At 45.6% G+C, this 11,609-nt stretch overlaps 1 protein-coding gene across 8 annotated transcripts in view; it reads left to right on the top strand.

Moving 5' to 3' along the window:
• Positions 1-427: 427 nt before the first annotated feature.
• Positions 428-11,609, top strand: part of LOC128612798 (protein FAM13A-like) — a 15,435-nt gene continuing 4,253 nt past the window's right edge. For 2 of the 8 annotated variants that reach the window (XR_008386804.1, XR_008386805.1), the window contains exons 1-11: positions 690-2,117; positions 2,331-2,514; positions 2,688-2,894; positions 3,047-3,227; positions 4,819-5,857; positions 6,433-6,539; positions 6,726-6,842; positions 9,249-9,297; positions 9,716-10,049; positions 10,178-10,283; positions 10,416-10,539. Coding sequence is in view for 5 of the 8 variants with exons in the window: in XM_053633212.1 (XP_053489187.1) it covers positions 2,031-2,117; positions 2,331-2,514; positions 2,688-2,894; positions 3,047-3,227; positions 4,819-5,857; positions 6,433-6,539; positions 6,726-6,842; positions 9,249-9,297; positions 9,716-10,049; positions 10,178-10,283; positions 10,416-10,539 (2,535 nt within the window). In the remaining 3 variants the exon portion in view is untranslated. Of the gene's footprint in view, positions 661-688; positions 2,118-2,330; positions 2,515-2,687; positions 2,895-3,046; positions 3,228-4,818; positions 5,858-6,432; positions 6,540-6,725; positions 6,843-9,248; positions 9,298-9,715; positions 10,050-10,177; positions 10,284-10,415; positions 10,540-11,609 lie in introns of those variants that run through there. The other 6 variants (XM_053633211.1, XM_053633210.1, XR_008386803.1 and 3 more) reach the window with 6 other exon arrangements.

Genomic DNA, 11,609 nt, shown 5'->3' with positions numbered 1-11,609 from the left:
GAAACTTTCACATATTAAAGTAAACTGTTTCTCTCTCTCTCTCTCTCTCTTTATTTCTCCCATTTTGTTTTCTTTTTACACTCATATACCAAAAGAGGTGGGGGGGGTGCAAACTTTTGCACCACCTCAGTACTAAGAGTTGCTAGAAATACCTATGAGAGTGAATGTATGAATAAAACATTTATTATATATATATATATATATATATATATATATATATATATATATATATATATATATATATATATATATATATTTTTTTTTTTTTTACAAAACATTTTATGTTATTGTTCGTGTTGCGGACCACAAACACACTTCCTTTGGATTGACCGCCATTTTAATTCCCCCTCACCACCCCGGAAGTGAAATAGCTCGCGTATCCAAGCGGCGCGCCTGTAACCATGACAACCACGGTTTTAGTCACGTGAGCAACGGAGTGTAAACAGCAACAGTGCGGGGACGAATTTACCTCCAGTCGAGATGCTAACGCGGATATCCAGACGTGTATGACAGCTGCGTTTAAAAAAAATAAAATTAAAAATACACAGAGTGTGCTGCATTTCCGGTGAATTAAGAGCGGACAGGTGGACAGGTGGAAGAGGCTTGCACTGGAATGTAGCTGAGATTAGAATGGGAACAAGCGCCTCCATATCACTGTGTGTGAGTAACTAACTAACTAACTAACTAAAGATTTGAATCCAGTTCCACTGCGTCTGTATAGTACCTTTAATAATATGCATTGTCACAAAGCAGATTTACATTAAGAAAAAAAAAAAAAACAATCCAGAGACACTGGCAAGGAAAAACTCCCTGAGAGGACATGAGGAGGAAACCCTCAGACTCCTCTTCTTCACTACATAGTGTATACTACATAGTGTACTCTACTACACATAAACCATGTGTAGTAGAGTACAAACAAACAGCACTGAGTGTGTTGAGACGATGGTCAGTATGAGCAGGTTGTGAGTAACAGTCCTGAGATGTCTTTACGATTACAGCAGCAGCTCTTAGGTATAAATCTACAGTATCCAGGTCAAAGGTCAACCAATAGTGGATCTTACTATAACTGAGTCGGGCGGTATTAATCGATAACTGATTAATCGACCGATAGTTTTTCATATTGATACTGAAAACATAAAGCTCAAACTGAAATATTGCCGAACTTTATTACAAAAATGAACAGTACCATAAAAATGTGCTGTAATGAAGTAAATATAGCTATATAATATTAATATAGTATCAATATTTAGAACTCAGATATACATCCAAGCTGACCCAAAAAGTAACACTTCAAATCCAGCCATCCGTTTTATGTACCGCTTATCCTACTGGGTCACGGCGAACCTGGAGCCGATCCCAGGGAGCATCGGGTACACCCGAAGGCGGGGTACATCCTGGGCAGGATGCTTGCCAGTCCATCGCAGGGCACACTCACATACACATCCACACACTTTGGACATGCCTACCATGCATGTCTTTGGACTGGGGGAGGAAACCGGAGTACCCGGAGGAAGCACGTGGAGAACATGCGAACTCCATATACACAGGGCAGCGGCGGGAATCGAACCCCCGACCCTGGAGGTGTGAGGCGAACGTGCTAACAGTTTATCCGTTTAATGGCGCCGTTTATCGGTGGATCCGATATTACAAAACCGATATCCGATTATGAATAAACGCTTAAAAATCGAGGAAACCGATTATCGATCGATCTCTAGTCGTCATCAGGCGGAAGTGGACCCTGCAAAGTATTTCAACAGACCAGACCAGACCAGACAGGCCTCGAAAAAATACCACACGGATGAAAGAACTGGACATAGTTCCGTGACTCCGGTGTTTTACACGTGAACCACGTGTAGAAAAAACTCTGTTGCAGTTCATCCAGTCATGTGCGTTTAGGTAAAATGATTCAGCTGAAGGCAGCTCATCAGATCAGAGACTAGATACAGGGTTAGAGACAGTATATCAGAAAGGGGAGAGTTGTCCCAGACTTTTATTTATTTATTTGTTTGTTTGTTTGTTTATTTATTTTTATGTTTAATTTAGTGGAGGCTATTATAAAAGCAAAAGCCAGACCAAATCTGAACTGGGATGTTCAGCCAGCACATATGGAAGTGATGGTGAAGTGTCCACATACTTTTGGCCATATAGCTTCTTTTTCTTCTTCTTCTTCTTTTCTCTGCAGAGCTTCATGGCAGCGCAGTCTGAATTATGACTTGCTTCCTTTCACTCTCATTAAATTATGAATATAGTCAATAAGATATGACGGTACTATATAAGAATCAATCGATTGCTATCCTTGTGTGTTCGATGCATGTTTTGCTGAACCCTAGCGAGGTCCGGCGTCGGTGAAGGTGCTGAAGCGGTGCACTCGTGTGGAACCCGAGCCGCAGACGCAGCACCCGGACACCCGGGTTGTATTCGGAGTGTCTCTGCAGCGTCTGAGAGACGCCGGGCGGCTACAGCGTGGAGTCCCTCTGGTGCTCAAGAACATGGTGGAGTTTTTGGAGAAATATGGTGAGGTGTTCTTTTCCTCAGTAGAGAGTAAGGAGTTGAAGTTGTCAGTGGTACTTGCGCATGCATTAACAGTGTAGCCTGTAGAGATAAGGTCGAAAAATGCCCAAACACATGCTAGTAAGTTGCCTTGATGTGCTCTCGCAGTGAGTGTGTGTGTATGTGTGTGTGTGTAGGTCTGCAGCAGAGTGGTGTGTTCAGGGTGTGTGGCTCTGCGCCACGCTGCAGGACGTTGCGTACGTGTCTGGACCGCGGTGAGTGTGTGGATCTAGAGAGCGTGGACGTGCCAACGGTTGCCGCTTTGCTCAAGCTGTATCTCCGAGAACTGCCGAGTGGACTCATACCACACACACACTGCACACGCATGCAGCAGGCACTCATGGGTACGCACCCACCCACACACACACACACACACACACACACACACACATGGGTACTTATTACACTTATTAGGGTTTTTAATGAATAATAATCTGTGTGTGTGTGTGTGTGTGTGTGTGTGTGTGTGTGTGCGCGTGTGTGCGCGTCCATACAGAATCCAAAGATGGAACAGAGCTGGTTGAGGCACTGAAGGAAGTCCTGCATCGTCTCCCTGACGACAATTACAACATCCTGTCTTACCTTCTTCACTTCCTGTCTCGAGTCGCTGCCCACAGTCAGTGGAATCACATGACCTCGGAGAACCTGGCCACAGTGTTCGGGCCGTGCATTTTCCGGTGAGTTCGAAAACACGGTGTGTTTGTGTGCCTGGCTGGGGACGTACACACGTCTGTACACACCGGCGAGATACGGCAACGCCAGTCAATAGACAGGAATCGTGTCAATTCCTAAGACGAATGTGCTTGACTATCTGCACAGAAACAAGTGCGCACCTGTGATTTCATTTCACAATGACCTGTGACTTCTGTAGTTTAACAATCAAAGTATACTGGTATGAGTTACAGCTTAAAAATACACCCAAAGAGCTTTTTTTTTTTCCCCACCTAATACAAAATATATAACATACACACTACCGCTCAAAAGTTTGTGGACGCTCGACTGGAAGGTATCTCATGATATTAAAAAGCTTTCGATCTGAAGGTGTGAGATTAAACGTGTGAAATCGGTGTCGTAGACAAAAATATAATCGTGACGACGTGATCGTTTCTGTCATTAGAAAAGTTTTATTTACAGGAAAATCTTTATTTAAACGGACGACTCGGAGGGAGATATTTTCCGAAAAGCGGCCGATGAGAGTCCGGCGTCGGTGGGAACTCCTTTAATACCGTTTAAAAAGCATCTCAGGGAAATTCCTCAAGAAATCGGATGAGAAAAACGCCAAGAATACGTTTCTGGGAATTTCTAGGCGAAAAGAGCGTCTACTTTGAAGATGATAAAATACTCGATTATTTTGATTTATTTTGGATTTTTTTTTTTCCCATCACGACCTAATTCCCGTAGTTGCATTTGTGTTACTCCAGAGTTTTGATGACTTTATTATTATTATTATAAAATGTAGAAAGGAAAAAAAAAAATAAAGAATAAGATAAGAATGAGAGTGTGTCTAAACTTGTGAGCGGTAGTGTACATATACATACAACATATGAATGTGGAGTGATTGAAAGTCGACCCCCGGTGAAGCCCAGACAAAGGTAGATGACGCCTAGTGTGGAGAAGGTGTTAAAAGAGCTATCCAGTGGGCTTTATAAAGATCTGATGTAATGGACAGGTCTCAAATGGCCGCTTTAAATAGGGCAAGGCTTTGGGAACATGTTGTGCTTTATAAGTACACCCCTTAGAGGGAAGAGAACAGGGCTAAGTGACCTGCTCAGGGCCAGAGAGGTTGCGCTGAGAGCTGCGGGAGCTCAGAAACTGGAGCTCTGTATTACCCACAATGCTAGTCTGTCTGTTTAAACCAGGATTTAATAAAGTTTTGTTTCTGAATGCTGCATGACTTGCTCCCACCTTGGTAGTAATTAAAATGTTGCTCAACAGTATGAGGTGTGTTGAAACTGTAAGTAAACAGGCGTGTGTGCGCGTGTGTGTGTGTGTGTGTGTGTGAGGGAGAGTGAAAAGAGGGAGGAAGAGAAATGGCCCAGACTTCATTATATAACAGATAGACAGCATGGAGGAAGAGGGAGACGGATAGATAGACAGATATGGTGTTTATGATAAAACAAACACGTTCTATTTCTTTTTTAAAGTTGATTGTTTTCCTGTAACGGCGTGTCCCCAGGTGTTTTATTGCTTACGTGTCCTATTAAAAGCCTTATTGTGAAGTGCTGTAGTGTGTTTAAAAGAATAACCTGTTATAATCTGGGTGTGCAGCGTGCCCGACGGCCCGAGGATGCTGGAGGAGCAGACCGTGTGCAACACCCTTACACTGCATCTGCTGGAGAAACACACACGTCTGATCCCAGACACACACACCAGCTACACAGCTCACACCGCACACACCACACCCACTGCACACACCGCACACACCACACACACCGCACACACCGCACACACCGCACCCACTGCACACACCGCACACACCGCACACACCGCACCCACTGCACACACCGCACCCACTGCACCCACTGCACACACTGCACACACCACACCCACTGCACACACCGCACACACCGCACCCACTGCACACACCGCACACACCGCACACACCACACCCACCGCACACACCGCACACACCACACCCACCGCACACACCACACCCACCGCACACACCGCACACACCGCACCCACTGCACACACCGCACACACCGCACACACCGCACCCACTGCACACACTGCACACACCGCACCCACTGCACCCACTGCACACACTGCACACACCACACCCACTGCACACACCGCACACACCGCACACACCACACCCACTGCACACACCACACACACCGCACACACCACACCCACTGCACACACCACACACACCGCACACACCGCACACACCACACCCACTGCACACACCACACCCACTGCACACACCACACCCACTGCACACACCGCACACACTGCACACACCGCACCCACTGCACACACCGCACCCACTGCACACACCGCACCCACTGCACACACTGCACACACCGCACACACCACACACACTGCACACACCACACCCACTGCACACACCACACACACCGCACACACCGCACACACCACACCCACTGCACACACCACACCCACTGCACACACCGCACACACTGCACACACCACACCCACTGCACACACCACACCCACTGCACACACCGCACACACTGCACACACCACACCCACTGCACACACCGCACACACCGCACCCACTGCACACAGCAGGAAATCCATGTTGTCTCCCCCTCATCTTAATGACATATCACAACTACAGCAGGTGAGAATATGTGTGTGTGTGTGTGTGTCCGTCCATGTGTGTCTGTGTCTCTGTGTGCGTCTCTGTGTGTGTGTGTCTGTGTCTCTGTCTGTGTCTCTGTGTGTGTGTGTGTGTGTGTGTGTGTCTCTGTGTGTGTGTGCCTTTGTCTGTGTCTCTGTGTGTGTGTGTGTGTGTCTCTGTGTGTGTGTGTGTGTGTGTGTCTCTGTGTGTGTGTGTGTGTCTGTGTCTCTGTCTGTCTCTGTATGTGTGTCTCTGTGTCTCTGTCTGTGTCTCTGTCTGTGTCTCTGTCTGTGTCTCTGTGTGTGTGTGTATCTCTGTGTGTGTGTGTGTGTCTATGTGTGTGTCTGTGTCTCTGTCTGTGTGTGAGTCTCTGTGTGTGTGTGTGTGTGTGTGTCTGTCTGTGTGTCTCTCTCTCTCTCTCTGTGTGTCCGTGTGTGTGTGTCCTTCTGTATCCGTTCGTGTGTGTGTCTGTGTGTTTCTCTCTCTGTGTGTGCGTGTGTGTGTGTGTGCATGCACGTATGTACGCGTGTGTGTGTGAGAGATTTATTTATTACCAATATTCCTTTAACTCCCAGGAGCAGTCTTGTACCTCAGAGAAGGTATGTGATGTTGATGTGGGTGTGGCTAAAGAAATAAATGCCCTCCCACCACCCGCAGCAGATACACGCCCACTCTCCAGAAGGTCAGATTTTATTTACTAATCAGAGTTTAGCCAGATTTGTGTTGAAGTTTAATGAAACATTTAAAAAAATATTCTGGAAGTGACTTTTTTTATTTTCTTCCAAATGATTGACATCTCTTTTCAAAACCATTTCCCCCTCACCCCCAACCATCAGCAGTGTGTTAATCACCTCTGTCTCTGTGACAGGTTCACCTCAAACCCGGACATGTTGGACACGGACGAGAGGAGAGGAAGTGTAGAGACCGGGACTGAGGCAGAGAACAAGGAGAACGCAGGACATCCAGAGCATCATCCTGAACAGGAGTGAGTGTTACAGCCTTTCCTGTTCCTCCTGTTCCTTCTGTTTCCTCCTGGTTCTTCATGTTCTTCCTGTTCTTCCTGTTCCTCCTGTTCCTCCTGGTTCCTCCTGTTCTTCCTGTTCCTCCTGGTTCCTCCTGTTCTTCCTGTTCCTCCTGTTCCTTCTGTTTCCTCCTGGTTCCTCCTGTTCTTCCTGTTCCTCCTGGTTCCTCCTGTTCTTCCTGTTCCTCCTGTTCCTTCTGTTTCCTCCTGGTTCCTCCTGTTCTTCCTGTTCCTCCTGTTCCTTCTGTTTCCTCCTGGTTCCTCCTGTTCTTCCTGTTCTTCCCGTTCCTCCTGTTCCTCCTGTTCCTCCTGGTTCTTCCTGTTCTTCCTGTTCCTCCTGTTCTTCCCCTTCCTCCTGTTCTTCCTGTTCTTCCTGTTCCTCCTGTTCCTCCCGTTCTTCCTGTTCTTCCTGTTCCTCCTGTTCCTCCTGGTTCCTCCTGTTCTTCCTGTTCCTCCTGTTCCTCCTGGTTCCTCCTGTTCTTCCTGTTCCTCCTGTTCCTCCTGGTTCCTCCTGTTCTTCCTGTTCCTCCTGTTCTTCCCGTTCCTCCTGTTCTTCCCGTTCCTCCTGTTCCTCCTGTTCTTCCTGTTCCTCCTGTTCTTCCTGTTCTTCCTGTTCCTCCTGTTCTTCCCGTTCCTCCTGTTCCTCCTGTTCCTCCTGTTCCTCCTGTTCTTCCTGTTCTTCCTGTTCCTCCTGTTCTTCCCGTTCCTCCTGTTCCTCCTGTTCTTCCTGTTCCTCCTGTTCTTCCCGTTCCTCCTGTTCCTCCTGTTCCTCCTGTTCTTCCTGTTCCTCCTGTTCCTCCTGTTCTTCCTGTTCTTCCTGTTCTTCCTGTTCCTCCTGTTCTTCCCGTTCCTCCTGTTCTTCCCGTTCCTCCTGTTCCTCCTGTTCCTCCTGGTTCTTCCTGTTCTTCCTGTTCCTCCTGTTCTTCCCCTTCCTCCTGTTCTTCCCGTTCTTCCTGTTCCTCCTGTTCCTCCCGTTCCTCCTGTTCTTCCTGTTCCTCCTGTTCCTCCTGGTTCCTCCTGTTCTTCCTGTTCCTCCTGTTCCTCCTGGTTCCTCCTGTTCTTCCTGTTCCTCCTGTTCCTCCTGGTTCCTCCTGTTCTTCCTGTTCCTCCTGTTCTTCCCGTTCCTCCTGTTCTTCCCGTTCCTCCTGTTCTTCCTGTTCTTCCTGTTCCTCCTGTCCTTCCCGTTCCTCCTGTTCCTCCTGTTCTTCCTGTTCCTCCTGTTCTTCCCGTTCCTCCTGTTCCTCCTGTTCCTCCTGTTCTTCCTGTTCTTCCTGTTCCTCCTGTTCTTCCCATTCCTCCTGTTCCTCCTGTTCCTCCTGTTCCTCCTGTTCTTCCTGTTCCTCCTGTTCCTCCTGTTCCTCCTGTTCTTCCTGTTCTTCCTGTTCTTCCTGTTCTTCCCGTTCCTCCTGTTCCTCCTGTTCCTCCTGTTCCTCCTGGTTCCTCCTGTTCTTCCTGTTCCTCCTGTTCTTCCCGTTCCTCCTGTTCTTCCCGTTCCTCCTGTTCCTCCTGTTCTTCCTGTTCTTCCTGTTCCTCCTGTTCTTCCCGTTCCTCCTGTTCCTCCTGTTCTTCCTGTTCTTCCTGTTCCTCCTGTTCTTCCCGTTCCTCCTGTTCCTCCTGTTCTTCCTGTTCCTCCTGTTCTTCCCGTTCCTCCTGTTCTTCCCGTTCCTCCTGTTCCTCGTAGTACCTCCTGTTCCTCCTGGTTCCCCCTGTTCTTCCTGTTCCTCCTGGTTCCTCCTGGTTCCTCCTGTTCCTCCTGGTTCCTCCTGGTTCCTCCTGGTTCCTCCTGTTCCTCCTGGTTCCTCCTGGTTCCTCCTGTTCCTCCTGGTTCCCAGACACAATAATGACCTTTTATCTGAAGGTGTCTGGAGTTAAAAACACACTCACGTATTCATTTCACACAAACTCCTACAGCACGGCAGGAACATTGCTGTGGAAATGAAAGCGTCTTGGGTGTAAATAAGTGTAAGTGTAATAGTTGTCCATACTTTAAGATCGTCAAGATACTCTGCGTCTCATGATGCGCTTCGGGTACAAGTCTCGAATTAATACCATGTGGAACATTGGACACTTTTGGCACTCAACCGTTATAACACAATAACACACGTTGGGTCACGAGGTTACAGGAAAATAATCCAGTGTGCTATTCCTTTTATACCACAGTGATTACAGTTTTTATTTATTTATTAATACACACCATTTATAGTTACAATTAATGTTGTGGGACATCCGCAAGACAAGTTAGTTACAAACTGAAGTATATAATGTAATTGTTATAATTTTGTTTATTAATTGAAGCGTTTATGACCAGCTAGTCATGATGACCTCCATCTCTCTCTCTCTCTCTCTCTCTCTCTCTCTCTCTCTCTCTAGATTATACCTAATCAAGGAAGATCAGTCCTGCCTCACACGCTCCCACATGGTATTTCTGTTAAATGTGTAGTTTGTAATGTTTCCGAGTATTTCTAGAGTTGTAATAGAAATATAAATGTATTAAATGATACCGCAGAAACCTGAAGTGTGTAGTAGCACTTTAAAGGCTAGTTCATTTGTATAAAGCTACTGCTTACATTGTTCCAGCCCTTTAATTAGCCCCGCCCCCTCAGCCAAAAAAGCACCAGCTCTGCCCCTGTGCTCAGGAGTGGGTTATATTGTTGGGGCAAGTGTTTTTATTGCAATTGTAATTCTCCAGACTGTCAGCAGAGGGTGTTAAACATTGCAACCTGTTTAAACACAGCGTGTGTGTGTGTGTGTGTGTGTGTCTATGTGTGCATTGTTGAGCTTGTGATCTCCGTCCAGTGTTGTTATTGTTATTATTATGATTATGATTATTTTTACAGAGCCTTGCTCCAGAGCGCCCCACTCCAGACGGCGACACACACTCCGATACCAGCGACGCCAGACATCAGAGACACCAGACCAGAGACACGCACAGCCAGAAGGACACGCAGTCTAACACGAGCCGCACACGCTCTCCGAGCGGCGATACACAAACCGAGAGCCAAAGCTCACACTCTGAGCCTGGGAGCACACACACACACACCGAGGCCAGGATCTCAGAGAGCAAACACGTACCCTCAGATTACAGCTGCACACACACTCAGAGCCCTGACACACACGCTACAAGGCTGACGGAGGAGGACGTCGACTCAGCGTCTAGAAACTACGTCAGAGGTAATACCTCCTCATCATCCTGTTTCTCCTGTTGTCTCAGTGTTAAGACCCCCCCCCCCCTCACCACAACAAAAAAAAAAAACAACCCAAAAAATAGCCATATCTTTCTTTCTTGCTTCTTCCTGCAGCCCCTCCCAATTCCCCCGTTCACCGTCCAATCCCAAGCCAGGCTCAGACTCTAAGCAGTGGACAAGACTCCGCCTCCTGTGCAAAATCCAGCCAATTACGTGTCATGTAGGAAAGTCTCCTTTTGTTTGTTCAATTGATGTGTTGTCAGTGAGACACTGGGCTATAGGTTACCAGGATCTTAGTTTTGTTTGGATCTGCGTGTGTGTGTGTGTGTGTGTGTGTGTGTGTGTGTGTTAGCAGAGAGGATGGTGCAAACGGTACCCACGGGATGTCAACCTCTCAGTTGCGTCAGCGTATTCAGAAGCTCAAGCGAGTAATCAGGAGCTTTGAGGAATCCTTCCAGAATATCCACATCTACAAGGTGTGTGTGTGTGTGTGTGTGTGTGTGTGTGTGTGTCAGGAGTGTTTGTTAATGTGAATAAGGAATAAAACCCTGTTATAGTAAACTAATCAAGGACAGGGTGGAGTGATGAAGTGAAGTTACTGTTAACAGCTCGTGCTCTATTATACTCCAGCAGTTTGAAAATATTTGATTTTTTTCCCCCTATTTATTAAAGAAGAACACTTCGTACTTTTTATCCGTTTGTAGTTACATTTAATGTCTGGAACGTCATTATACGTTATAGTAGTCGTTCCCTCACTGGCCTTTCTTTTTTTTTTTCTCTTGAAGCTAATAAAAAAAAATATATATATATATAAAAAGACCTCAGCTTGTCTTGTTACCAAGCACAAACTCCTCTGACTTGACCTTCCCATGGCAGGAAACGTACTGATTCTGACACTGGAGACTTCTAACCTAAACATCTCCGTACAGAAAACTTCCATTATACCAACAATAATGCGTTTTTATTCATTAAATAACAACAAAACATTACTCTTAGTTATGACTCATAAAGTCGTGATATTTTATGAATAAAGTCGTAATATTTCGAGAATAAAGTTGTAATATTTTATGAATAAAGTCGCGATATTTCATGAATAAAGTCACGATATTTTGAGAATAAAGTCGTAATATTTTGAGAATAAAGTCACAATATTATGAGAAAGTCGTGATAATTTATGAATAAAGTCACAATATTTCGAGAATAAAGTCGTAATATTTCATGAATAAAGTCACAATATTTCATGAATAAAGTCGCGATATTTTGAGAATAAAATCGTAATATTTTATGAATAAAGTCGTAGTATTTTATGAATAAAGTCGTAATATTTCATGAATAAAGTCGCGATATTTTATGAATAAAATCGTAATATTTCGAGAATAAAGTCGTAGTATTTTAGGAATAAAGTCGTAATATTTTATTAATAAAGTCGTGATATTTTGAGAATAAAGTCACAATATTATGCAAATGTCGTGATATTTTATGAATAAAGTCGCAATATTTCGAGAATAAAGTCGCAATATTTCGAGAATAAAGTCGTAATATTTCA

Source organism: Ictalurus furcatus, chromosome 9 (genome assembly GCF_023375685.1).
Source record: "Ictalurus furcatus strain D&B chromosome 9, Billie_1.0, whole genome shotgun sequence".
Taxonomy (NCBI): domain Eukaryota; kingdom Metazoa; phylum Chordata; class Actinopteri; order Siluriformes; family Ictaluridae; genus Ictalurus; species Ictalurus furcatus.
This window is presented reverse-complemented; position numbering and strand designations above follow the sequence as displayed.